Source organism: Hoplias malabaricus, chromosome 16 (assembly GCF_029633855.1).
Source record: "Hoplias malabaricus isolate fHopMal1 chromosome 16, fHopMal1.hap1, whole genome shotgun sequence".
Taxonomy (NCBI): domain Eukaryota; kingdom Metazoa; phylum Chordata; class Actinopteri; order Characiformes; family Erythrinidae; genus Hoplias; species Hoplias malabaricus.
The window spans coordinates 6,422,900-6,450,574 of NC_089815.1; the positions used below are offsets into that span (position 1 = coordinate 6,422,900).

General features: G+C 42.3%; 1 protein-coding gene across 3 annotated transcripts in view; it reads left to right on the forward strand.

Annotated features, from left to right (window-relative positions):
- pacsin3 (protein kinase C and casein kinase substrate in neurons 3) overlaps positions 1-26,494 on the forward strand; it is a 33,065-nt gene extending 6,571 nt beyond the window's left edge. For 2 of the 3 annotated variants that reach the window (XM_066647653.1, XM_066647651.1), the window contains exons 2-11: positions 3,093-3,159; positions 10,770-10,870; positions 11,974-12,130; positions 12,639-12,874; positions 13,424-13,579; positions 16,710-16,885; positions 17,672-17,792; positions 19,276-19,406; positions 22,091-22,260; positions 25,210-26,494. In XM_066647653.1, coding sequence (XP_066503750.1) covers positions 10,817-10,870; positions 11,974-12,130; positions 12,639-12,874; positions 13,424-13,579; positions 16,710-16,885; positions 17,672-17,792; positions 19,276-19,406; positions 22,091-22,260; positions 25,210-25,325 — 1,317 coding nt within the window. In that variant the 5' untranslated portion in view covers positions 3,093-3,159; positions 10,770-10,816 and the 3' untranslated portion in view covers positions 25,326-26,494. The remainder of the gene's footprint in view (positions 1-3,092; positions 3,160-10,769; positions 10,871-11,973; positions 12,131-12,638; positions 12,875-13,423; positions 13,580-16,709; positions 16,886-17,671; positions 17,793-19,275; positions 19,407-22,090; positions 22,261-25,209) is intronic. The other variant, XM_066647652.1, reaches the window with a different exon arrangement.
- The last annotated feature ends 1,181 nt before the right edge of the window (positions 26,495-27,675 follow it).

The window sequence follows — 27,675 nt, forward strand, 5'->3', positions numbered from 1 at the left end:
CAGATGTATAGGTTATTTTTTAAAGTTACCTGGTCGTTTCTGAAGGGGGGTTGAGTGATTGAATATCTATGCATTGTCAATCTCACACTTGCACTTAACACTAGTTATGAGGGCAGTATGAGCTGCAGCTAGTAAATTCAGGGTCCTGTGGTCCTGGGTTCCACCCTCATCTTGGATAATTGTCTGTGAGGAGTTTTGTCTGCATGGATTTTTTCCAGGTATTCCAGTTTCCTCCCACAGGAATTATCTATTTTAATTGTGCACAGGTGTGTGTGAGTGTGTGAGAGAGTGATTGGATGAGTATGTGATGCCCTGTGATGGATTGGTGCTCTGTCCGGTGTGGGGTCCTGATTCCGGGTAGGCTCTGGACTCACTGCAACCCTGATCAGTCTGAATCGGTTACAGAAGATGACTGAATGAATAAATAAATAAATGAATGAATTAAGAATGCACCTGTAGGTATGATCCTGTTTTAAAAATGTATATTAAAATAAATAAATATATATAAAATAAAAATTCTATACAGGAGGTCCTCGGGTTACGCCAGCCCCGAGTTACGATGTTTCGTGGTTACGACACATCTCCCATTTACTGTATAAAGCCTTGTTTCGACTTAAGTGGTTTTGCGTCGTAAACGTCGTAACGTGAACTTTGTGTTTGGTGTGCGCAGCGGAAGAATAAACGGTTACGCAGCTCGGGACAGAGGAGGATAGGTGTTAGGATAGGATAAGTGCTTACAGTATGTTATTTACGTACATGTACGTATGTTCCGACTTACGCGACGTAGGAACAATAAATTAGGTGATTCAATTTCTTTGAAAGATGTCTTTTATTTTTCTGATTTCTACAGCTCATGTTTCTCCCAATTTGCTTTTATTGTGTGGTAACGTAAATATGGAAAATGTTATGTAAAACTTTCCATAAATTACAGTATGGCTCAGTTACTGTATTCTGAATGCAGAGCTCACTTTTTTTGTATTTTCAGACCTGCGGCTCCTCTGCAAAGCGGTCACAACTGTCAAAGAGCCCAGTGTTTGGCCTCGGAACAGCTCAATATACCCTGCTTCTCGAAAGCTCAGTGGCCTTTGAGTCCCTGTGAAGGCATGCAGAAAACAAAGGGGCTTTTGTTTCCGCGCCTGGTGTACTACCATCGCTACGGCGAACAACAGAGACACAATCATGATTTCCTTGGCTTCTTCTAAAAGCTCGACACCATCCCAGGTTTTCCGCTGGCTTATTATTTTAAATGAGGTTCACTCAGCTCTGCTCTCTAATGGAACATTTGGTCAAAGACCCAGCCAATGCACCATTCATCTAAACGCATGGCCTCACAGACTGAACAGTAGAGTTCCAGAGAGATTGTAGAGATGAGTCTCCTGAGGACTAGGTGGAGGCACTGTGCTCTGATGAAGCGAGGGGCCTTGTGTCCTGACACTAATGGGAGAAGCATGTTTGAACCTGAGAGGCTGTAGGAATGTGGTTAAAGCTTTGAATGATGTCATAAATCTTAGCTTCGTTTGTATGTTTTAGGTTTCAGGAGGCGCTGTAGGTTATCTACAGATTGTGACGCGTCCACAGCGAATGTGTAAAGATATGCTTTGGCAGATGTTCAGTACAACTTGTTAGCTTCTTGCGTATGCTGTTTCTGTAGCTATTCCAACTACATGCAGAATCCAAACAGTTACAATGTACTAAAGCTCTCAGCTCTCTCAAGCTCTTCCTGTAAGATCTGAAGGTTACTTTGTTGATTATGGAGTATTTAAATTAATGGTAATCGGTTAGTTTCTCGATTAAATCAAATTACATGATTAAAACACATTTGTTGAAAGTTTCATAACAAAATAATGAAGTTGTATTGTGGTGAAACTAAATTGTATTTTTCATAGGGCTAGCCCCAAATACAGTAATCCCTCGCTACTTCGCGGTTCATCTTTCGCGGATTCGCTACTTCGCGGGTTTTTTCAAGGGGGTTTATGGCTGCTATATCGTGGATATTGAGGGAAAATCTAGGAAAAGAGTAGAAGATGAATAGCCAAAATATTTCATTAAATCCATTAAAATTTCATAAAATTCTTCTATAGTTTTTGCTATTATTAGCCCATTGTCAGCAAAGAAGAGTGCACAATCTTTATGCAAATACCGTCTATGCTAAATCACAGCTTAGGAATTACTCTATTAAAGAAACTGGTAGGATATCACATGTAGTTCCAGCAGAAAAACATTATAGAACGACTGTTTAATGCAAAGGGTGGGTTGTTAACAGCACAGGGAGGGTTTTAAAAGTCCAAATACTTGTTAAATACATAAAAAAATATCTTTCCTCTACTTCGTGGAAATTCGTTTTTCACGGGTGGTCTTGGAACGCATCCCCCACGAAAAACTAGGGATCACTGTATTTCAATATTCTAATAGTTGTTCATTGGGTAGGGTTCATTTCGGTTTTAAATTTTGAGATTGAGATATTATCTTTAAATTTTATTCATTATTATATATATGTGTATATATATGTATATATATATAGTTGTAGATGATTGATTAAGGAAACACTCAACTCACCTATATTCAGGCTTTCTAGCAGTAAAAAAAACCCAGCTAGCTCCTCAACATTACAGTCCTTGTGGGTGTCAGATGCAGATGTTCTGAATAAAACCAAACATACAACAACCCCAAACTTTTAATACTCACCAAATATTTCAGCCAAAGCCCCGAAGCCCTAAAAACGGCATTCAGGACAGCCCTAATTGTGGAATTGTTTTCATGTGGAGCGGTCAAAGGTTTATAACCTTGTACTTAAGCATAGTATTGAACAGGTCTGAATTGGACAGCTGACCTGCGACTGGCCCTCAGTCAGAGGAGTAGTAAGTGCATGTGATGGTGTTAGGTTTTCCACTGCTGTACGATGGCTTTTCCAGCCTTCTAACTTGCGGCATTTGACTCTCTGTCTTGGAATGTGCCACCTTTGGGTGGTGGGCTTATATTAACTTCTCTCCCCTTTACTGTGGGCTACTCTTTTGCGGATGAAGACAAGCTTCAGCTTCTGTCCTTTTCAGTTCTGTCTCTCTAACACCTTGATCGTCTCTCCTTTCTTGCAGGGCCACTGTGCAGGCAGAGTACCTGGACAGAGGCATTACTAACCTCTAACATTTCACCACTTCTTAGGTAAGTGCTTAAGGCTTGGTGGGGGTAGTGGTAGTGATGTATAAGATTTATGAGCATATTTAGTTTTTCTCGGGTTATGACAGAGTAGCAAAACATTGCAGTAGCAAAGAAATGTTGAGTGTTTGTGCACAGAATTCTTTATTATTATAGTCTCCAACAAGCTGCTTCTTAATGCACAATTTTGATCTCACGTACTAGTGGTTGTTGTCTAAAGTTGGTTTGGAGTGCTTAAATAACCAGTTTTCTGTTTTTTCTTGAGTATTTCTCTCAGCCCAAATCAGTAAGTGGCATTTTCAGGCAGGTTTCAGCTCATAAAGCTTCAGTCTAAAGGTACTTTTCCACTTTACTTTACGGTATATTGGGTTGCTTTTCCATTAAACATATTAGGTACGTGGTACCTGGAACATGGTACTTTTAGTCTCTGCTCACTCGTGGCTCCAAGTGAGCTGAGTAGGGACTTAAATCGTGACGTGTAAACCTTGCAGAGCACTGATTGGCCAGAGAGGCTTGTCGGCCATGACGAAATGCAGACATCCCGCACAAACTAGCCTTTTGTAATGTCTCCAAGCTAGGTCATATTTGCTTTTACCCAACTCGCAACAGCAACTAGTAAAATTACACCATGGTCTATTGAAGAGGTTCAAACGAGCGAGATCTGTCTGAACTGATGCACAGAGTTGTGTTCAGTCCCAGAAACGACAACAACACACAACAAGTAAATAATATGGCACTACCGCTGCAATTGTTGTGGTTTCTAAAGCCCACTATCCCCATAGGAGACCATGTTTTGCAATATCACTGACTACTTTTGCTATTGTAGTCTAAAACCCCTACCAGGGACCTAAAAGTAAACAGAGCTAAGCTGATTTGCGTAGAGTAGGTTCCATGCAGTGGAAACATGTCATAAGATAGCATAACTGGCCTCACTCTCTCTTTAGTTGGCTGTGATGGCCCTGATGCTGGCCAAAGGCAACCAGGACCTACTTTTCTGAGCATAATGAGTGATATTGGCAACAGTTTAAAAAAGTTGCAGTGGCTGGATTTACACCTCGCAGCTTGGTGGCATCATGTGATTAGGGGAGGAGTCCTAGCTAAACCAGTGGAAAGAAGAAAATTTTGTACATCCCAACATGAATGAAGGTCTCGGCTCTAGAAATACTGACAATACCTGTGACGTAGCCTTGTAAATATACAGTATTGTGTACCTTATTGAACATAATGACTATAACATATCAACATATCAACCATCCCTACTTGCTGGGCATTGATAAGCAGTTTACTCCAGCTCCATTATTCTATTTGAGGTATGGTCAGTCATGCGTGTTTGATTTTCTTCATCGGTGTCACATCTGGACACTGGAGCTGCAGTCCTTGTAGTTTCCTCTCCACATAAGTGTTGTGCTCTGCTGAGTGGAGAGGATTACGATCCTGTCAGCAGTGCAGCTGTTGCAGGCTGTTGAAGACTCGTATTGATAATCTGCAGTTGTTTCAGATTGCCAGCTATGGACATAAACCTTGTTCCTATGAGGATTTTACATTCTGATTGCTCTTCAATCCCCAAAACCCAGTAGTGGACAAGGTCTCATGCTGTATGGATCATTTCTGTCAATTATTTCCCATTTTTAGAGTGAAAAAGATCTTATGTTCCATTATCAGAGCCAGGCGTTTTGAAACAATAACTGTGGAAACGCTCCACCACCCTGTATACATTAATCAGATTAATGACTGCAAGTTTCCAGCGGGGGCTTATACGAGTGTCCTGCCCCTCCCTCCTGTGGCCTCATTCCACTGAAAGGGAGGCCGTTGTTATGCTGCTTGTTTGGCTGCCGTATTGACGTGCCCCAAACCGGAGTCCTTTGTGTCATGTGTGTCATGGACATGGATGGGTGTTAAAGTGTGACATATATAATCACATTTGCGTTTTTTTTTTGCCTTACCTCAAATCTGCTTGATCAGCTAAGATATGTGGATTCAGCCAAGGACTGATTCAGAGTCACAGAAAAGAGAATTGCCTTGCGTCTAAGGATCAATTATTTACCTACCCCAGGGTATACCAAGAATTGATGAAGGATTTTGGGCATGTGTGTGTGTGTGTGTGTGTGTGTGAGAGAGAGAGAGAGAGAGGGAGGGAGGGAGGGATGCAAACAAGTACCACATGCCACAAATTGTGTTCTCAAACCCACATCTGACAAGTTGGGTAAATGCTGTAATGGGTTCCGAATGTGCTGCCATTTGCTATCAGGTTTCTGCCAGACCTCTACTCCACAGCTTTGGCTTGCCAGTACTGCTTTCCACTACTGCCTTAAAAACTGCTACATTGTCCTTTAAAACGAGTTCTGCGCAGAGAAGCGTCCTACAGAGGACTAGATCTGGTGTTTATTCCTCGCTATACTGTTTTGTTTCGGCCATCCATGACACCAATGAACGCTCCACTTCAGAGTGAATTAGCCTGACAGATTTCAGCACTGATTTGGCACAAAGACTCAAACAGAGTCAGTGACCAATGCAGAGTAAACATCCTTCGGCAACAGTGATGTGGTCCCTGATTAGCCTCCAGGCACCCCTTTGGGTCCATGTGTGGGGCAGATTGCAGGAGTCTTTTTGCAGACGCCTGTCAGTTGGGAGTCTGTCCAAAACGTGTTAGTTACTATATGTAAGACTAGGTCTTAAGACATGTGCTTGATTTTATTTATTAATTGAATGTATGTTAACGTTTTTTCGTTTCATTTTCTTGTCACTCCCTACTTTCATCAACCTTGAAGTGTGTGGAGGTTCTTGAGTTGAAAGTTGCTTATCTTTGATAACAGCTGTTACGTTCATAGAAACTTCATAATATACTTAAATGTGCCCCTGAGATAAAAGGTTGTAATCAGAAGAGTACAGTTCTATCCAGAAGTCAAAGACCACATCATTATTTCAATTATGGCACACAAAAACACAATTGCTAAATATAGTACTTCTCAGAATACTTCTCAGAATTTTCTTTCATTACAGCTCCTTTTTGAGAGACTTGCAAGAATAAAATCAGCATGAACATATTTCCATGCTTCTTGTAAGAAGTTCAGTCATAAGCCCCTTTTCTATATGCACAGTAACCCAGAAATTTTACCCAGAGGAGCTGTGTGTGTCAACGCAAACACCTGTAACATGGGTCCCGGACTTTACGCAGACTTTATCCTTCTAGCCCACAGCACATTACCTGTTGCAAAAATGCCTCTGGCACCCTACATTTCCCCATGTGCGACAGGACTACTCTGGGACATGTGTGGACCTGATACTCCTGAGCTTTTCTAGAGATTCTCTGGAGTTCATGTGCGAAAGGGATTTTAGAAACCGACTTATTTTCAGTTTCAAATGTAGACTAATAGATCTGGCTTTAAAACACTATTCCAGATTTTTCTTATATATGAAGACAGATGAAGGTCAATGATGCTTCAAATACAATGAATTGCCAGGTTGTACTGTGTCAGTAGAAATGCTACGTAAGGAAAAAAATGTTTGTAACAAATCTGTCTTGAAATAGCACATACTAGCATTATATGATGTCAAGAGTACTTTTATTTTTGTGGGCTAGCCGAGTAGTTTGAGGAAGAACACAGCCAAAATTAATAATGTAACATTAGCCCCATCTGTGGTGTCCTGCCACAGTGCTGCATTAGTCTTTAGAATAAGGTTTACGGGGATAAAGTTTAGGAAAACCCCCTTCTGTTGATGTACCATGAAAGTGAAAGTAATTTATGAAAACTACCTGGGTGGATACGTTCTTTGCTAGCTATTCATTTGAGAAGAAAACCCCTTTGTGCTCATTAGCCTCACTAGCTAAAGTTTTCTTTATGATAATTACAGGCCAGAATTCCTCTTTAAAGGAAGTGGTTCAATTACAACAACGTCTCATTGTAAACCTAAAGAACCATTGTTGAGATACTGAGATTTAAAAATAATTGATGTGAAGTATAAAGGTATGTACCGGGAATGTGAAAAAGTGCTAGCATGCTGTCTGTAATAGTGTCACTGGGATTGGGTTTGTTTATTTAAAGAATGGGTCTAATTAGTGTACTCAGAAAACAACCCCCAGGCCTTGTGTTGGGGTTTCATAAGAGCACCACACAAGGTGCCTGGCCTCAGACTTTGTCTGGAAGCTGCTTGCTTCCTTAAAGTTTTGCTGAGACAGCCTTGTAATTACTGCCCCCATAGACACGCCTCTCCCTAGACATGTTCTTTTAGCCGGTATCTCAGTGGGAAGGCTAGTCCTTTTTTGAACAGATGTAGTGGACAGACCAGGAAACAGCATTGCATGAAACCACAGTGCCACGTATGATGCATGGGGCCACCTCCTCCCTTTCTGTTTTCATTTTTACATGGCTAGAATTTCTATGTTACATGTTAATTGCCTTGCCTTGCCAGTTGCTAGGTTCTGGGCTGCTGAACAGGCCCGGTAGTGCCAGGCCATGCACAATCCCATGCTCCCTGGAATTATCCTGGGAAAATAACCGTCCAGACTCTGTGTCTCTTGCACTGCTTATGAACAGTATGTATCTGTGGTTGGACACTAAAATTCTTCATCCCATCTGCACACAGCTGCTTCAAGCAGTTGCCAGTGGCAAAAAGGGCAGTAATGTTGTGATAGGGCCTGTTGTGTTCCTCCTTCAGCTCTACTGGGTCTCAGGGGCTTTGGTTATTTCTAGAGTCCGACATGACACAGCTGCTTCGCTCAGTACTCACAACTAGAGATACTCCATAGAAATGGGTGTGACCGGGTTCTTCAAAGCTTTGATCAGACATGGAAATTTGATCCACAAATGAGAATGTTCTGCCCAAATCCATCCAGACACACATCATTACATCTTGAATCAAGAAATGACAAAAGTACACAACAAAAACATCACCACAATGAACTGAAGATTAAAAACAACAACATGGGAACTGTGGGCTGATGAAAATATCCTGAATTTTTATTTATCTGTCAGTGCCAGTTATGTTATCTATATTGTTTTAATATAATTGACAATATAATTTAGAAACTGAGGCTGTATTTACATATTGTAACAATACAGGGAAACATACCATTAATTTTGCATAATTTAAAATACAGTAAAATAAACAGAGACATATCATACTTGTATAGGGTAATTTACACATTTTTTTTCTATAGTACAATTAAAATATTAAACTGAATAGAGGTTTGCAATATCAATAAAATCTAAACATCTTAATAGGTTAAATGCTAATTCTAAACCACAATTACCCATACCATTTTGTTTTGAGTGCCTCCTTGCCGTTTGGAACTGGGGTGTAGTGGTTAAAATCGTTCCCATGAAACGGGACAACCCTTCAAGAACCGGATATATCTGCCAGTCTGCAGTGATATCAGAGGAGTACTGCTGGACTTTAGTTCAATTTAAGGCATCCTTTGCCTTCTGAAGCATTTGAAAATCACATTATCCCCCACTAAATTCAACAGGTTTTTGTTCAGAACTTCCAGTTTCACCTCAAAGCCCCAGGCCCAAGAATGTAATTGCTTCACAATTTAAGGTGGAACTGCAAATTAACAGGCTAATTACAGAGACATCAGACTACTACTTGCAGTATTGTGAGATGCCCTACAGAGAGGCAGGGGTAAATAGTATAAGCAGGGGGTAAAATCTGACATGGTAACATGGCTTATCCATTGAGAAATCTACTACAGTTATTCAGCAATGCGTGCCTTCAAACAGCATCCCACCCAGTCAGTGTGGAACTGAATCAGTTTCTTCCAGCAGTTGAAACAAAATCACAGAAGCTGGCTTTTAACACATGAAACTATCTTATGTCTTAACCAAAGTCCCTTGTTGGTTTCTCCTGCCCTGCTTATCGTTAAGGTCAGCTTTGAGCTATTTGCCTTTTCAATTAGCAGGCATGGCTGAAGGCATGTTCCCTCTTCAGCAGGACTGTGGGAAATGCCTCCGTTAGGAGTGGCCTGTCCAGTGCCTGCCCACTGTCCTCTACTCTTGCTTGCAGGAAATTTAGAGGAAGTGATCCAAACTCCTGTTCTCTCCAGCAAACGAGCCCACACGGTTCGTCTTGTAGATCATATCAGTAAACTTATCCTTCAGCGAGGACAGACGCTGATATTATCTACAAAGGTGTAAGACACAAATAGATGATGTTGTAAACAGAGCTTTTGCAGGTGGCTATACTGAGTCAGTGGTTTTCAAACTGTGATACACTTCAACTATAGCTTATTAAAACACACAACCGATATTGAATTTGCCTCTTTTCCCATACGTTTTATATGTTCTCATAACTGTATAATTGTGTTTAAAACATATAGTGTAGGCCTGGTTATTCGTACACTCTAGAATTTAATTTTGGAATGGTTTTGTGTAAAGCATGTGTATTTCAAGTAAAAAGGCAAAAAAAATACGCAGAAATTCAAGCAAGACTTTGCCTTATGCCCCCATCCCCCCACCTGCGTCCGGAACAGGGGAAGAACCAGGTGCACACGTTTCTGCGAGAAGGTGGCATTTGGCGGTTTTGGTTTGATGATGGGTGGTACTTGGTGTACGAAGTTTGAGAACCATTCCTCTAAGTTACAGTTTTTCTCAGGATCAGTTTGAAATGAGAAATGTAGCAGTCTTGTTAGTTTATTGACACCGATATTAATGAGGGAGCTAAAACCTTTTTCAAGACGTTGTTAGTTCCTTGAGGGTGTAGATTTTCCATTAGCACTGCTTTTGTTTGGACCAGATTGAAAGCAGATGCTCTTAATGAAGCTTTCTCTCTGCTGGTTGCTTGCTGTGTCTGTGTAAGGAAACTAGGCTAAATGACCTTGGCTGCAACAATACAGCTCGGGGCCCTGGACAAGAGGTACTGTAAATACAGAGCCTTACAGGAAAAGTCTGGGGGTCATGGGGTTTAGCTCTGCTTCCATTCTGCTTTTTGGACCGACACCATGGCTTGCTCTGAAGTCTAAAGTTTATGCCGAAGCAGAGGCTTGAGGTGTTCTTGCCAACAGTTGGTGCTGTAATAAACACAGGTTATTTTCGGAGCCCCAGTGAGGCAGCTAACGGGAGTTTCCTTTGGCTTTGTGAATGATGGAAGTGTGTCAGATGGGGATATGAATGGACATAGCGCCCGAATGACTAAGGTGGAGCTCTCCGGGGGGACGAGACAGTAGACAGGCCAGAGCTTCGTTATCTTTAGCCATCCATACACACCCAGGCTGGGTAGAGCAGACACTCTGCTTTTCCCTGATAGACACAGCACTGTTTTAAGGTGAGATGCTTTCTCTTTCTTTCTTTCTGGGCTGGACTCATAATGGTTTGCTCACACCATTTATTTTAAAATGGTGGTACAGGTCAAAAGGTAGTGAAATACATCTCAGTAACTGGCCCTTAGCATAGAAGTTGCTATCACTGCTAATGCTACACCTCTGTTCTGGGTTTTATTTTTTATTTTTTTATGTTAACTGAGTGGTGTTGTGCCTGTAAGGCAGTGGCTGGTTGAACTAGTTTTTGTTGCAAACTCATCTATTTCTGTTTATGGTGCTCCGTGTTTGTTGGGACACAGTGTGTGTTATTCTTTTCTGTTGTTAAGTTTCAGAGAGATTCATGTTTCACGTTCTTCCACAGTTTGACAGAAAACCGCCATCATTCCGTGCTGCAAGGGTGACCCCAAAATGTCTTCCAACGGGGACTTGCAAGACGTTGGGAACTACGGCAGCTTCTGGGAGGTAAGTGGACTCTTTCTTACCTCTTTTTTTGTTAAGCTCAGTCTGATCATTCCCTGAAAGACTGGCACCAGGAAAGGAAGGTTTACAGAAAGTAAAAGAGCGAGAGAGACGTCTGTTATTAGCCAGAAAATTAATTAGCACTCAGAAAACCTAAATTAATTTTAAATTAAAAATGGTACAGAAACCTGACTGGGTCCAGGACTGAGTTTAATGTACAGGATACCAGCCACTACAGTTTGGCCGATATGTCCGCATGTATGAGAAGGAAAACTAAAGAGAGAGCCCCAACAGCATAATTCTCAGACTCCCTGCAGATTTCAAATTTCCATGGCCTTCCAAAGAGGGGATGTGCCCCTGGCTAAGACTGTAGAAGTGCTGCCCCTCCTCCATCGCCACTGCACCCACATCAACTCAAGCTTGTTCTCGCCTGGAAGAGAGCTACCGCTAGGAACTCTTTCAAAAATCACTCAACAGTAAGATGCGATCGAGTCCCGGTGTTAGTGAAGATGTTGATGAGAAATGACTCTGTGCCTCGATTGGTTGCTTATTGGCGTGAGAGTTCTTGGACAAATTCTGTGTCACAGTAAAGGGCAAAGAGCTTACTTACCACAGGTTATATAAGCCTGCACTAGTTGCCTGGCTCACTGGGCTCACAATGATTCAAAACAAATTTAGTAAGGGTTAATAGTGACAGACTGTTTAATTTTTTGTTCAAATGATCACTGTGCAAAGGACGAGCTCATTCATTTTAATCCTCATAGCAGTCCATTGCAGCAGTTAGGCTAACAACCTTTTGACAGATGTCTTTTGTCAGCTTCTCTTCCCAGCTCTGGGTTAATGACCCCTAGTTACTAACTATGGAAAGACACTGACTCGTGACATTAAGCTAGGCTCAAACTAATTTTAGCTGAGTTTATAGCATGGTAGAAATAATAGCTAATTATTTGCAGGTCTCATAGTCATTAGTTACAAGAACCAAACTAGTGACTGATCTTTTTTTACTGTGTCTCTTTGATGCTGATGTCATGACACGTTGTTTAACATTAATGTTCTATTTACAAGACATTACAATCTAACTTGAGCCAATCTGTGTGTGTGTGCAGCCGGGGAACTATAAGAGGACAGTGAAACGCATTGACGATGGCCACAAGCTATGCAACGAGCTGGTGAGCTGCTTCCAGGAACGTGCCAAGATCGAGAAGTCCTATTCACAGCAACTGAATGACTGGGCCAAAAAATGGAGGGGCATAGTGGAGAAAGGTGACTAGGCTCCTGGAGGCTGACTCAGGGGGCTGCAGGAGGCTCTCCCAGCCGACTCAAAATAAACTGCTACCTCAGTTGTTACCCAGACAGATTCCTGACAGCTGACAGGATAGCTCAGTGTTGATAAGCAGATTTAATTACCAGGCATGGACCTGCTTCTTGAAGGCTTACTCCATGTGTAGACCTTTTTCTTAGAGGTTCTGACTTTTTAACATTTATTTATGAATATGTGACTTGTGAAGGGTGTTAGGGGCACTGCTGTGACTTCAGGAAAGATAGAATTTAAGACAAAATTATCAACTTGTGTAGACCTCAGACTGAGCACCCACATTAGTTTGACCATGTGGCACATTGCCGTGGTCTCATTCACCTTCTAACCTACTGCTCTACCTTTTAAGCTCTACCTTCTACCTTATTTAATGGAATGCAAAAATAAATCACTTTCAAAGAGTTAGTTCTGGTCAGTTACAAATAATGGTGCTAGAGCCTTGCCATTTGTTCACAGGTCCTCAGTATGGCACACTGGAGAAAACCTGGCACGCATTTATGAATGCGGCGGACAGACTGAGTGAGATCCACATGGAGCTGAAGGAGAGACTGATTGTGGAGGACAGCGAGAAGATTCGGAACTGGCAGAAGGATGCCTTCCACAAGCAGATGATCGGGGGATTCAAGGAGACCAAAGAAGCAGACGAGGGATTCCGCAAAGCTCAGAAACCCTGGGTCCGAAAACTTAAAGAAGTGAGAGTTCTGATTAAAATAGTAGCTGTTTAAAATATGCACCATATGCCTTAACATGCCTTAAACAATTATAGCAGGAAAGCTAGATTTACATGAGGAGGTGCAGTATTTTTAAATGATTATTGAGATCAATGGCCATCCAGATTGACTGTACTTTTTACAAGTTTAACACCATAAATCTTGAGCATGTACTACTACCTGTTACTGGTTGAAAAGAAGTAGAGCACCCTCTGGGTTCATAGTAACCTTACAGTTGTGTAATGATAATATCCTGGTAATATAATACGCCAACATTCGGACATATTCTCCCACTTCTCCTTAATTTATTCTTCCTAGATCATCCTGTTATTTGTATCTCCAGTTTTGGAAGCTATCTAAAGTGTGCTCCTACAAATATTCAAAATCCTATCATGGTCTGGCAACCAAAATTTGTTAGTTACTTGTCAAGTCTCTTACCTGATGTTCCTGCTGTTTTAGTGCTTCCAAGACACTTTACATTTGAGAATGAAACCCATATCCAGTCAAGTCATATCAATCCATTTGCGGCAGGTTGAGTCCTCCAAGAAGACTTACCACCAGACCCGTAAGGAGGAGCGGACTGCAGTGACCCGCGAGACCCACGCCAAAGCAGACCCCACCAAGTCGCAAGAGGAAGTGCGCAAGTTCACAGACCGAGTGGAGAAATGCAATCAGGAGGCAGAAAAGGTATTGTATATCTGCGTGAAATGGAAGTATTGCACACAAATTGCTGGAATAATCTTTGAGTCTACAAGCTAAAAGTTAAGCCCAGATTACGCTACAGGGCTCTCTTAGACACATCCGCCTTAGGAGTTCGGCCCATTGACCAGAGATTGCTGGTTTGATCTGTGGCCAAGAGACTAAGAGGGGATAACTGGCTGTTCTGTTTCTCGCTCTCTCCCCACTTCACTAAGCACAACAATTGCCGACTTGTCTGTTGACCAACTTGGCAGGGTTGTTAGTTAATGTTCTCCTCCAGTCGCGTTTTAGTTTGAAATCTTTGACAAATCAATCATTTAAAACACTCAGTGCAATTAATTTAACCTTCAGCGGCATCTGCGTTTGGGAATGAAGTGAACACGTTTGGCCTGTAGTGTTTTAGTTATGTAATTCAGTTTAATGCTCAGTCTCAGTAAGATGTTTTGAATCGATGTGAATGAAGCATGCTGACTGGGTTTGGTCGTGCTGTATCCGAGGGTGTGTCGATTCACTGGTGTCTGTGTGTGTGTCCTTGGGGAGCACAGTGGGTGGAGATGAGAATGCCGGAGTTTCTGTGAACTTGAGACAAGACACAGCTTGTTTGGTGATAATGCAGTAGTGTTGAGGAAGCTTCAGCATTATTTTGAATGTGGTCTGTAATTGCATTGAATGTTTACAGACTCGTGTAAGAATGGCTCAGTGTATTTTATTTTGGGAACTCACACAAGTTGCAGGGTGTTTTTATTGCCTTTTTAAAGACTTTACACAATCTGCAGGAGAGAGAATGTCCCCCTCCTACTTCAGCCTCTTCTCTGTTACCACATAGTTGTGAGAACAATAAGAACCTACTTCTCTTTTTACATATTGTACCACATCAGGTTTCCTGCTGCAGTGGGTACTGTACTCGTCAAGCCGTCATATAGTTTTACAGTGCTATTATGTGGTAAGGATGACAAAAACATTCTTACCGGGAAACCAGTTTTAAACAATGCGCCCAATCAAGGAATTTGATTTAGGAAAAGCTGCTTTTTGCTTAATTTTGTATGAATTCAATATGTATAATTGTGTAGACACAAGACACAATTGTTTATAAATTTAATAAATAATTTAAAACAGCAAGAATAAGTCTAGATGAAAGTTCTTTCTAGGGCGGCACGGTGGTGCAGCAGGTAGTGTCGCAGTCACACAGCTCCAGGGACCTGGAGGTTGTGGGTTCGATTCCTGCTCTGGGTGACTGTCTGTGAGGAGTGTAGTGTGTTCTCCCTGTGTCTGAGTGGGTTTCCTCCGGGTGCTCCGGTTTCCTCCCACAGTCCAAAAACACACGTTTGTAGGTGGATTGGCGACTCAAAAGTGTGTGTGTGTGTGTCTGTGTTGCCCTGTGAAGGACTGGGGCCCCCTCCAGGGTGTATTCCCGCCTTGCGCCCAATGATTCCAGGTAGGCCCTGAATTAGATAAGCGGTTACAGAAAATGAATGAATGAAAGTTCTTTCTGTGTTCCTGTGAAAGCTGCAGATTGCACTATATAGGAATATTATTGCTAGTATTTTCATGCAGTATAATATTTAATGATATTAAAACCATGTCCACTGAAGTATTCTTAAATGTACACTCAAAAGTATTTGACATAATCAGTTTATTTTGAAATAGTGAAGGGAAAATCCCCCACTGTGTTGCTGTGTCCAAGCAGACAAAGCAAATACCCCCTCAAGCCAGGAGTTATATTTACTGCAGAACTCAAATACCTAAAAAGAACACGAAGCCCTGTTAAGAAAATGTCCTCACAACTCATAATGTTTGGCACTGTGTAGTTATGTTCGTCCCTTCTTTATTTCAAACGATTCAGCACTCGGCTGTGAAATTCACTCAGGTTAGGGTTAGAATCGGGTAATCGAAAAAGAAAGAACATTCACACGCCAACCCGCAACAGCCGAGCTGGTGGAGGAAACGTGCCAAGGTTGGAGCACCCCAAGGCAAGATGCAAATTTCTCACTGAAACAGTGCCAGGAGTAAAACTTGGCTTATTCTTATAATAGAAATATTCTCAAGAGCTGAAACACATACACAACAACACATTTAATAGAAATATACAACCAGGAATGGCAGAACTGCTGAGATACTTCAGGAGCAGGGCGAATGTCCTACAGTGAAGACCACCATGAAGCTCCAGTTTTCCATAACTGGTAATAATTAATTCTGGTGAAATAACCCACAAAACCGTCAATACATTTCCAACTCTGAAGTCATGACTGTAAATTTCAGTTTTGCCAGCTGCATTTAGAATGCGCTTCTCCACAACAGTGTGGGTTGTTGTTGTTGTTGTTGTTGTTGTTCTGTTTTTAAGGCACTTTAAATCTAGCACATTGTAATGACATGCTTAGCCTACTTGGTTACATTTTAGACGGCAAATCAATAGTAATATAAGGAGATTGATCTACTTTGTTTAATTTACATACAGTTGAAATAGGCCCTATTTTCACAGTTGAGTCTCAGGCAAACTGCTGTGGCACCTGTTTTGGATTTTATGTACCAGTCTTTAGAGCTATTATGGAAATGTTGACTGGAGTCTCAGCTGCACAGCTTCAGTCCTGGCCCATTTTTATATCCCTTAAGTCTTCTAAGTGTTGTCATGGTAGTAGCAGATTTATAGGCTTTTTCATACCTGTACTTTTTTCTATTTTTGTAAATAGTAGTGTGCCACAGAATAAAAGCTAGCCTCCTGCATTTGCGCTTCACTTGTCCCAGAGGAAAGACGTACTTTTCAGCCTCCCAGCTTGTTAGGATCATGTGATTGGGTGGGACGTATTTAAAGGTAATTGGCCACAAATAAATAGAAGAAAACAGCTGGCTAAAGCAAGTCTATTCGAGATGAACTGAATATGTTTTGGAAAAAGTGAGTTACAAGTCCTGCACTTTACATGATGCTCAACAAATGGCTGTGAACTTTCATTACCTTTTAGCTACAATAGCACCACAGCTCCCCTGTGTATCTAAGAAACACATATTGAACAATAAATATGGCTTATGAAGTGCATCTGCAGATTCAAAGCAGCAAAAATAACAGAATTATGCAGCAAAAATCATTGTTTGGCTTAAGTTGAAGGGTGTGTTTGTCCTTTAGGCGAAGGAGCGATATGAGAAAGCTCTGGACGAGCTGAACCGCTGTAACCCCCGCTATATGGAGGACATGGAGCAGGTGTTCGAGATCACCCAGGAGGCAGAGAAGAGGAGGCTATGTTTCTTTAAAGAGGTGATGCTGGACATTCACCAGCATCTGGATTTATCGAGCAGTGATGTGTGAGTATATGTGTATCTCTCCGTCTTGCTGAAGGGCAAAAGCCATCGACAGTTACATTTATATTTAACTTATATAACAGGGCGATATTCGAGTACGCTTCACATTTTTAGAACCATTTAGGCTCCCTTAATAATTTATGGTCATGTATTTGTCCAGCAGGACATTGCAAATATGTCAAAAATGTTAACTATTAATGAGTATCTACGGTTCCCTTTGACCATGGACTCGGTTATCATTGTTTGCTTTAGAAAGAATGTTCGACTTCTTGTTGTCCATTAACCAGGTTATTCCAAAGAGAGATTGGGGCAAGGATAACGTTTGCGGTTACACCACTCACCATTAGTTCATATCCAAATATGGTTTATCCTTTTGCGTTAGTTTGCACATCCTATTTTGTCACGGCCTGGAATAAAGTTCAAGTGACAAACGCATCCCAAAACCCTGCTGTTGTTGTTGGGAACAACAGAAAACTATTTCCTTTTGTGCTCCCTGTAATTATCTGTTAGCCCTGCTGTGTAATTTGCGTGCAGGAATGAATCTCCTCTCTGATCTGGTGTGTTTGGTCAAGGTGTGTTTGCTCCATCCCACCCAATTTCCAGCCTTTTCTCAGGCACCACTCCTGTTAACCTGTTGTGTGCAGGTATTACTTGGGGGAATGTTTTATACAGGATAACTCACTCACAGTTGACACAAACAAAAGCTGAGGGTTGATTGTGGTGTCTAAGAAAATGAAAGCAAAATGTAGACTGAGGTTAATTTTGTGAATGTTGAATTTCCTTTCTAAGGTTTAAGGCCTTGTACCGTGACCTGGGCCAGAGCATCGGTGCAGCCAATGACATGGAGGACCTGCGGTGGTGGAGAAATACGCATGGACCCGGCATGAGCATGAACTGGCCTCAGTTTGAGGTAAAGTAGAAAGTCACTGCAGTTTTATTTGCAGTATGAACGTTTTGCCCCAGTTTTCTCCGAACTGACTCCAGTGTGAGGGACAGACACTTAAAAGCAGACCTTGGTAGAAGAAGTACAGTAAAAACAAGCCCCAGTCTAGGGTACAGTATAAACTAACCCAGATTGGAGGTACAACTTAAATTAACCTCAGTCTGAAGTGCTGGTACCCAGACTGTGGCTAGTTCATGTGCTGGGGCTTTTCTGCACCCTAGACAGAGGTACAGTATGAAGGAGCCCCCGTTCCCCTTCCACATTATAAAGGCCATATTATTTGTAATGTTTGTCGACCAGAAATGTCAGTCCAGCATTTTCCCAGCCATAAACAAATGAAGTGCCACCCTAACATTTGCTCAGCGTAAAGATATGGCATTTCCAGTAGAAACTCAAACAGTGCAGCTGTATCCGAGTTGCCTTTTTGAGACGGGAGCTCCGGGCTTGGTGAATTCTAATGGGCCGAGGGTGAATGAGCTGTTGTCTGTACGTGGCCCACAAGTGGCCTCTGGAATGCCAGATTCTTCTCGCTCTGCCAGAAGCTTCTCCATCTCTTCCCCTCCCCTCTCTTTTCTTCTCCTTCATTCTGCAGCCCTCAGACCCCGAGGATAGATCTGCCCCTGTGCCAACACCACGGCTCAACCACGCCACCCACATGGTGGCAGAGTCGACGTGTTCAGCGTTTGTGTAATGAACATATGTGTGGTTGCGCAGCTTGAGTCCTAAATATTCCCCTCAATCTGCCTAATGGAGGTGTGACTCAAGTTCACATGCTTTCGTATGCAAAGGCTTTGACGCCTGGTCAGATTGTGTTTTTGTGGTTTGATGAAATTAAGTACAAATCATTTAAAGAGAATATACTTTGGCACTTGTTAATGGACAAATGTGGGCTAAATACAACAAATAAATAGACATTGTAACGTTTTAATAGCCATATTTATAATAAGTTATAACAGTTAAAATTAGAATGTGTCCCTTACAGTTCTTCAAGTAAAGATGAGTGCAGGGAAAAGCGGTGCATCCTTGCACCCCCCCAACCCTGCACACTGTGCCTCTTTGTGCCGGTCACGGTTGTGTTTGGATCTCTGGTGCTGGGGTGGTGCCTCCGGATGACCACCCTTGGATGTAAAAAGCCAGGCAGCCAGAGACAACATCACAGCTGCAACCAAGGCCATATTCACCCAGTGCTTCCAGGCAACTGGAAAATATATTTACACTAAAAGTAACCAGACGTTCCTGCTAAATAGTGAGCTACTTTAATGTATTTCAGTATTTGCTGATACATGTGTTGAGTTGACTTCACAGAAACATGAGTAGAAACAGTAGAGAAGACAATTCTACTCACTCTATACATGTATTGGATATTGCTTTCACTATTTGCAGTAAATGAGGCTCCATTTTATATACAAAATAGGCATTAATGGCAGTCTTCTGTGCATGTGTTTATCAGGAATGGTCTCCGGAGGCTACCCGCTCCATCAGCCGCAAGGAGAGGACCAGCCGCGCTGATGATGTGGTTACCTTGACCAACATCGTCTCCGCAGGGGACGAAGCTCCTCAGACTCCGCAGGACACCACTCGGTAACCCCCTCACACCCACACGTGTGTATACACACAGCCCTGGTAAATACTCCTCAGAATGTTTGTTGTATGTATTGGGCTCAGATTGTCGAAGACAGACAAGAGGAAATGTGGCCTGTTATTTGATCTGTTTATTCTCATGGGAAAATAGTTGCCCGTTGCAAATGTTTCTCTTTAATATCTTAACTTGGTAATAGTTCTTGACGGATAGAGTTACCCGCAGTGCCATATCCTCTTTAAAAATGTGACTGTAGTGTTAGTGGCTGTAATTTTTCTTTCTTTCTTTGTCTTTTCTTGGTAACTTTGGATTCCTGAGGAGGGTTCTTCCTGCTGGTTGTTGGAAGCAGGCTTATTTGTTTCTGTGGTATTAAGAGCTTATTCAGCACAATCTGTGTTTGTGTGTGGGTTCAAGTGTGTATGTGTGTTCTACGGGTGGTGTGCTGAGACAGTGCTAAGCCACGCTGTTCATAGTATCGGTAAACCATATAATACTGTGCCAATGTCAAAGGCCCTTGACCATTTATTTAAAACATTTTCACTCAAAACAGCCATTAACAAAGAAATTTGTCAGGGTATGAGATAGAAGCAGTAATATATAGCACCTTGTGCCCAATGATTCCAGGTAGGCTCTGGACCTGGTGGCACGGTGGTGCAGTGTCGCAGTCAAGTCCCGCTCTGGGTGACTGTCTGTGAGGAGTGTGGTGTGTTCTCCCTGTGTCTGCGTGGGTTTCCTCCGGGTGACTGTCTGTGAGCAGTGTGGTGTGTTCTCCCTGTGTCTGCGTGGGTTTCCTCCGGGTGACTGTCTGTGAGCAGTGTGGTGTGTTCTCCCTGTATCCGCGTGGGTTTCCTCCCACAGTCCAAAAACACACGTTGGTAGGTGGATTGGTGACAGGAAGTGTCCACAGGTGTGTGTTGCCCTGTGAAGGACTGGCGCCTCCTCCAGGGTGTATTCCCGCCTTGCACCCAATGATTCGGGCTGGACCAACCTCGACCCTGAACTGGTTAAGCGCTTACAGATATATCAAATTATTATTATTATTTTTTTCACATTTTCTACTTAGTTATTTGATGTCGCCAATTCCATCCAACACTCAGTCTCCCACAAATGAGTACGATTCTTTCAGCCAGAGTGGCACCAGTCATGCGCCACTGAGGCATCACTAGGGATTAAATGAAACAGAAAAAATAACATTCTCATAACTGATAATGAAGAATCCAACAAGAAAGTGCCATGTCACTAACAATATCTGAGATTAGTCAGTGAGGCGTTTGCAGTGGCTGCACTCCTGTACCACCCGTGAGTTTGAAAGAGTCACACACACCAGATGAATGCTTGTGTTTCTATGGATCTGAAAGGATGTGGACTTGTCATGCTTCTTTGAGATTTTTTGACACTGAATTTTCAGTTTACTTTTTCTCAATGGTCATTTTAATTTAAATACACACAATGTAGTCTTTGGCTATTGCACAGCACTTAATGTTCGTATCTCATACACGAATTGAGTCCCATGTGTGTGCTTTGTGGGTAACACACACACACACGATCACACTCATATGTACTTAGACAGTATCAAGTAGCCTGGGGTGTATTATTAAGCACAGCAGCTTCCACCCTTATTAGTCTGGGGTGTGTGCGTGTAACTCTTTCAAACCTGCAGGTGGCTGTTGCACTAGTCTCACTCACTTATCCCCGACAACATTAGTGACCTGGCACTTTCCTTTTGGAGTTCTCTCTACCAGGAGAGAGCAGTACATACGTTTCTTCATTAGCGACTAACAGCACAGACAATGACGCTTCACTGATATCTGTTTAAAAGAGGTTACATTAGATAAAAGGTTTGTTGTGTAATGCCTTAATTGGAATGAACAGAAAAGAAGCATCTGTGCAGCTGCCGCAGGGGTGTGTTGGTCTTTTTATAAACCAGTCATCTGGGACCACAGCCGTGACGGCAGAGATTTAAGAGAAGTGCTTTGTTCTGTAATGAACACTGGCATTTTGATATTGTGTTTTGTCTTTGGGAATTGATTGCAGTTCTGTCAGCACACCTGATAATTGCTGTGTGTGTCCATTAGTGATGTGGGAAACATCAGTGTCTTCGTGGACTGCTTTACTTCATTTCTGTTTTTAATTTTCAATACACTCTTAACTCTGCAGAATCTTTGGGGATCGTTTCATAAAGGAAAGCTTATACAGAGTAGTGATGCACCAGAAATGAACATTCTTGGCTAAAACTGAACCCATAATTGCCCAAATCATTATTATTCATAAACAGATTTGGTTTTCCTGTGTGTTATTTTAAATTATTATTTGTTACATTATTTTTTAAATAATATTAACATCAGTTTTCATCTGGCAGCGTGAAGGCACACACAGCATCAGTGGATAGTTCTACACGCTTGGATGAGAACACTAAAAACAAGTCAATCATGTTAACTAAAGACACCTGTGTTGGAAAGCTTCTCTCTGAATGAAGATTGGAGGAAAGGGAGGGTGAATACTGGGTACAATGAATATTTTGTTTTAAAGCCAAGCATATTTTACCTATCATTACTATGATTCCTAAATAATAATAATTTGACCCCAATTTCCAGCGCATCAAGACCATTTCTGACCTTGGTTGAACTTCAAGTGCATCATGTAAAGTGACCCTAAACTGTCCTCTTTTTTGTTCTGGCTCATACAGAGGTGCCAAAGACTACTCCTCGGACTGGTCTGACGAGGAGAGCCCCAAGAAGTACATTGCTGCGAATGGGGTGGAAGTGGAGGAGGAGGAAGAGAAGGTAGCGGGTGTACGCGTTAAAGCACTGTATGATTACACTGGCCAAGAGTCTGATGAGCTGAGCTTTAAAGCAGGTATTAATCCCTACTAATGCTTATTAATGGCACACACATGTGTACACACACACACTATGTCAGCCCCCAGCAAGCTGTGTTAAAGCACGCTTCCAGCTTGTGGAGTGACGGATTCGTCCAAATGCTCTGCTTCGGCATTCCTCCTTCTCTCCGACCAGATGATCTGCAGCTGGCAGGAGCTGCTCTGAATCTACTGATCATTCTGAACGTCTGAGAAGGGAGAGTAGAGCTGGACAAATCTGAGCATGAATGCTTTATAATCCAGATTCACACCAATCAATTTACCAAGGCCTAAAAGGACATTGCACATGTGTTTTCTGGAATGTGTAATGTGCAGATTTCTGGGCACAATAGGGCTGTACAATACCTTACAGCAGGCTGCTAAAGGCCAATGAGCTTTCAGAATCTTGTAGCAAGAAATGACTTCAGATTAGTGCTTTAGCATGTTTGCTTTTCTCAGTCTCAAAGGGTAAAAACATGCCTCTGGTGTCTGTTTTATACTTTTCATTGCTTGTGTTTATTATCCAATAGCTTAAGGGCTAGGCTAACAGTCGGGTTAGTTAGGGATTCCCAGTGAATGTACGCTGATTTGCTAAATGCACGTTGCGTAATCTGTAAAAACTGGTAAACATCAAAAGTAAACCATTCAGTACCTGAATTTGAAAATTAGCCTGTTGTATTGTACAGCCCTGGGACATGTCTGTGGTGCTCCAGTGAGACATGTCCCTGCCTGATGTTCTTTTGGATAAAAGCTGAACCCTTTTATTGTGTGTCACCGTGTTGTTGAATGTGATTTTAAAAGCATGGTTTATCTTCTGATAATGAATGATATTTTTTTTAAATAATGAACTCACTGAAACAGTTACTAGTGGTAAGAGTGGCACGTTCTTACACTGTGTTCATATGACCCTCCTTTTATTGGCGTCTTGTATTGGAATAAGCTGTGGAATAATAATAATAATAATAAGTGCTTTTTAAAAACAAGTGTGACTTTTTGGAACAGCACTTACATTCTACCTCAAAAGGTAAGTATGGGAGTGGATGTCGGATGGCACTAATATAGACATATCCTCTTTGTACGAGTACATTGATTAACACATGGTTTAAGAGACTGTCAGATATTATCTGAACTTCATAAAACAACTCTGTAGCAACACATTTTGGTCTCAAATGCCTTGAGTTTGTATTAGGAATTGAATAGACTTGTATTGGATAGGATTTGGGCGGCACGGTGGCGCAACAGGTAGTGTCGCAGTCACACAGCTCCAGGGACCTCCAGGAGTTGGTGTGTTCTCCCTGTGTCTGCGTGGGTTTACTCCGGGTGCTCTGGTTTCCTCCCTCAGTCCAAAAACACACGTTGGTAGGTGGATTGGCGACTCAAAAGTGTCCGTAGGTGTGAGTGTGTGTGTGAATGTGAGTGTGTGTTGCCCTGTGAAGGACTGGCGCCCCCTCCAGGGTGTATTCCCGCCTTGCGCCCAATGATTCCAGGTAGTCTCTGGACCCACCGCGACCCTGAACTGGATAAGCCCTTACAGATAATGAATGAATGGATAGGATTCTGCGGCATCAGTTGCTTCCTACTGGAATCCTTATATGTCCAAAAGTTTGTAGACACCTTGTTTAATTGGTGAACACTGCACAGGTTGTGGAGCTCACACTAGAAAAGCATTGCACAAGCTTAAGGTCACCATGACCGGGCTATAGAAGTAACAACGGCTATGAAAGCTCCCAGCACCGAGCTGTAGAGCAGTAGAACTGCATTCTCCAATGGACAGTGCACTGTCGGTACCTTTTTGTAAGTTAGATTGGTGTTAATAATCTAGAGCGAATGCTACAACACGAGTACCTGACCTTGCTGAAGGTCTTGTGGCTGAATCATCAGATCCACACACAAAAGTTTCTTTCAGTCACTGACTCACAATTGATGAAGTTTTTTATGATAATGGTACTTACTTACAAACCAAATAAAGGTATTGTGATCTCCACACTCACTGTGAACCCCAGATTTCCCTCTGTCCTGCAGCTCAGAGTGAAGCTAAAGCTGCCAGAGCAGTGAGAAACAGAACTGATACTGAAAGCTAAATGCCTGCCAGTCTGGTGTGTTAGCCAGATTAGTGGATCACTGTGGGGGGGCTCTTCCAAACAGAAGGCATAAGGTGAAACTGGGCTCTCGGGGCTTTGATGCAGATGGAGAATGAGTCTTTCACTGCGTAAATTCTGTGTGGATTAGAAAAACAATGAGGTTGATTTTGGAGGGGTCGTTGGTTCTTGAGTTACTAGAGCAGAGCTGGGGGTGTGCTGTTTATCAGGCTTCAAATGGTTATCACAAACCACGTTTTTATCATGATAGCAGCGTCATGATTCCAGTGCAGTGCACTTAGCAATGACTTCATTCTCTAAACGTGTCTGCCATCTGGTGGTGGATTTGTGAGCTTGTTCTAGTACTCGAGTATTCATTTCTACTAGGTCTTTTAGGGCCATTGACTTTAATAGACTGGCTCCCTGTCCAGTGATTCTAGGTAGGCTCCGGACCCACCGAGACCCTGAACAGTGTAGATGTATATATTAGCTCCATGTATTCGTTGGCAAAAACCACATGGAGTGGTGTAGTAAGAGAACAATGATGAATTTAGATTAGACAATTTCCCACTGTCACACATGATGCCTCCAACACTGAGAGGGTAGGACAAGCTTGTGGACGAGACGTGTGACGTCAACGACCGCCTCTTTTCTGACCCGCTGTTGCCACATCACTGGACAGGCCCATGAGCTGGAGAAGAGCGCCAACTGACCAGGTCCTTCACATCTACTGACCGTCTCCCAACGCCAGCCTCAGATCACTGACGCATCGCCAGGGAGCAAACCAGTGATGTCCTTATGAAAGGGCACTTTCATTTTGATTTAATGCAAGTATTTGATCATGGGTTTATGCGTATCTGTTCTTTGCAGGTGAAGAGTTGCTGAAACTGGGAGAGGAGGATGAGCAGGGCTGGTGCAAGGGGCAGCTGGACAGCGGCGAGGTGGGCCTTTACCCTGCGAACTACGTCCAAGTCATCGCATCCTGATGAGCCGCCTTGCCCCAGGCGAGACCCACCATGCTAAAACGAATAACAGCAAACTGCAGCTGTGAAACACGGAGCAACAGACAAGGCCCGACACCCTGACACCCATCGCTACATCACTGTGCAAACTTCTGGATTTTTCGTTATCCATGGGCTAGAGAAATTAGCATCATGCCGCCATAATTTGCCCTAATGTCCTCGGCTTTTTCAGAGGCGTTACCGGTACAGTGCCTTTATGGGAAGTTGCCAGAGTCAGAAGTAGATCTGCAGTGTCATGGTCAAGAGCACAGTAGTAAATTCATGATGGACCTTTAGTTTTCCCAAAATGGAACCTTCGTGGAGAGAAGATGGGGCTCCATTCTTTGAGGTTCCTGAAAAGTCAGTTACCTATGACCCTTCTGTACAATCCTCTTGTGACTTTTGATTTTCAGTTACAGCTTAGATCGATATTTATTTACACCTGTTCAAATCGACTTTGGTTTTTCTTTGTATTCGCATTTTGAATCGTTCCCAACCGCGTGGACGTGTACATACGCTTGTCCTTATTGTGTTTAGTAGGCGAGGACATTTAGGCCAAACTCGGATGACTTTCTTTGTCTGGTGATGCACATTGATGCTGGTTGTGGTTCATAGAGACGATAGAGGTTTAGCCTTTTCTTCTACAGCTTTCCAGTGTGAAGGGTCTGTTTTGTTCTATTTTACAGATTTGTACAATCTACAGAAATATTATCTAAATGGGTAATGGTTCTTTTGAGTTTCACATCATTTTTGTTGAAAAGGGAGATTTGCAAATCAAATAGATGTTTTAGTTCCATTTTTAAGATTTATTTTCTGGTTTTATTCGCGGAAAAGGCTTCCTTTACAGCCGAGCTTAACCGACTAAAGAGAAAAGGCTCAGACCGGTGACTTATTTGAGGTTCTGAGCAGGGCATGTCTGTGTGTATGCGTGTGTGTGTTTATCTGTGTCTGTCTGCCTGCACAAACTGTGTGAGAGTGTGTCTTCTTTGTGTATGAAGAATTATTCTGGTCTTCACCTCCACGTGCAAGGTTCTGAGCATAGATTTACCTTAAACTACTGTAACAACGTATACTAATCAATGTAAAAAAATCAAATAAACAGAGGAATGGGCTTTTTGTCTGTTGCCTGTATGTTTGGTTCATTTCTTTCTGCGGCGTTTAGGGACTTTAATGGTTATGTGCAGTATCTCTGGGTCCTGGGTGTGTGAGTTGTTCTGGTGGTGTGTTCTCCCTGTGTCTGCATGGGTTTCCTCCCATGGTTTAAATAAATATGATTGGCCAATTGACTGTGTAAAATTGTCCACGTGTATGATGGCCTGGGTACGTTCTGTTAACGGGTCTGTTTAAAGGGTAATAAGCCTTTTTTTGCCACCAATGGATGACCATGTTTAAAAAAGGTTTAGTATAGAATCTCAGCTACATCCAGGCCACTAGGTGTCAGGATAATGACTTGAAGAAGAACGATTGGGGCAAATAACTGGCTCTTCTTTTAAGGCTCAAGAAGCCTCAAGAATTTATCCCATAAAAACATTACAGGACTACTGACACCCACTGCAATGTAAATACTGACAGCTAGCATAGCCACTGAAGCTACGTATGTGTGTGATGGGCTGAGTTAGTGGGCGGTTTTACCTTTGATTCAGTGATTCCATTTAGGCTCCTTGCCCACTGCGACCATTCTCAGAATGAAGTGGTGAAAGAAGAGAAATAACTTGAATAATTTAATATTATTCCCCCTCCCCTCACTCCTGGAATACTTGCACATTATCTATAACAAAATTGATTTAAATATTGAAAACCAGTACCCCATGCTAGTGTACATTTATATTAGTTCTATCATAGTTGGTTGGTGTAGGATTTCTTAGGGAATAACTGCAGTGCATTGTTGTCATGATTGTGTTTCCTATGTTAAAACAATGAAGCATTAGATCTGCACTCACTGCCCCCTAGTGGTACATAACTGTCACTCGACGAAATAATCTTTTGTTAAATCTGTTAAAGGTTATAACTGTATAAGAACTTCATTTAAAGGGTCGAGAAGCCTCTCAGTCTCGTGCAGTACATTCTCAATGTTTAAAATATCTCACTACAACAGCTATTTGTCTCTTACTGACCCCTCTTACAGTTCCAAAATGGCTGGTGTACGGTTAGACTGTAGCTCTAAGTGTATCTTTACTTGGCTTGTCCTCTGCTCAGAAACTGCCCAAAGCTGAGAGTGTAGAGAGCAGCTTTTGGTCAGAGATGTTCTCTCTTGACTTAATAGTAACAACAGCACCACACAGACACACGCAGTCGGGAGACTCTCCCACTGTCAGTCCACCAGCCAACTGTGTCC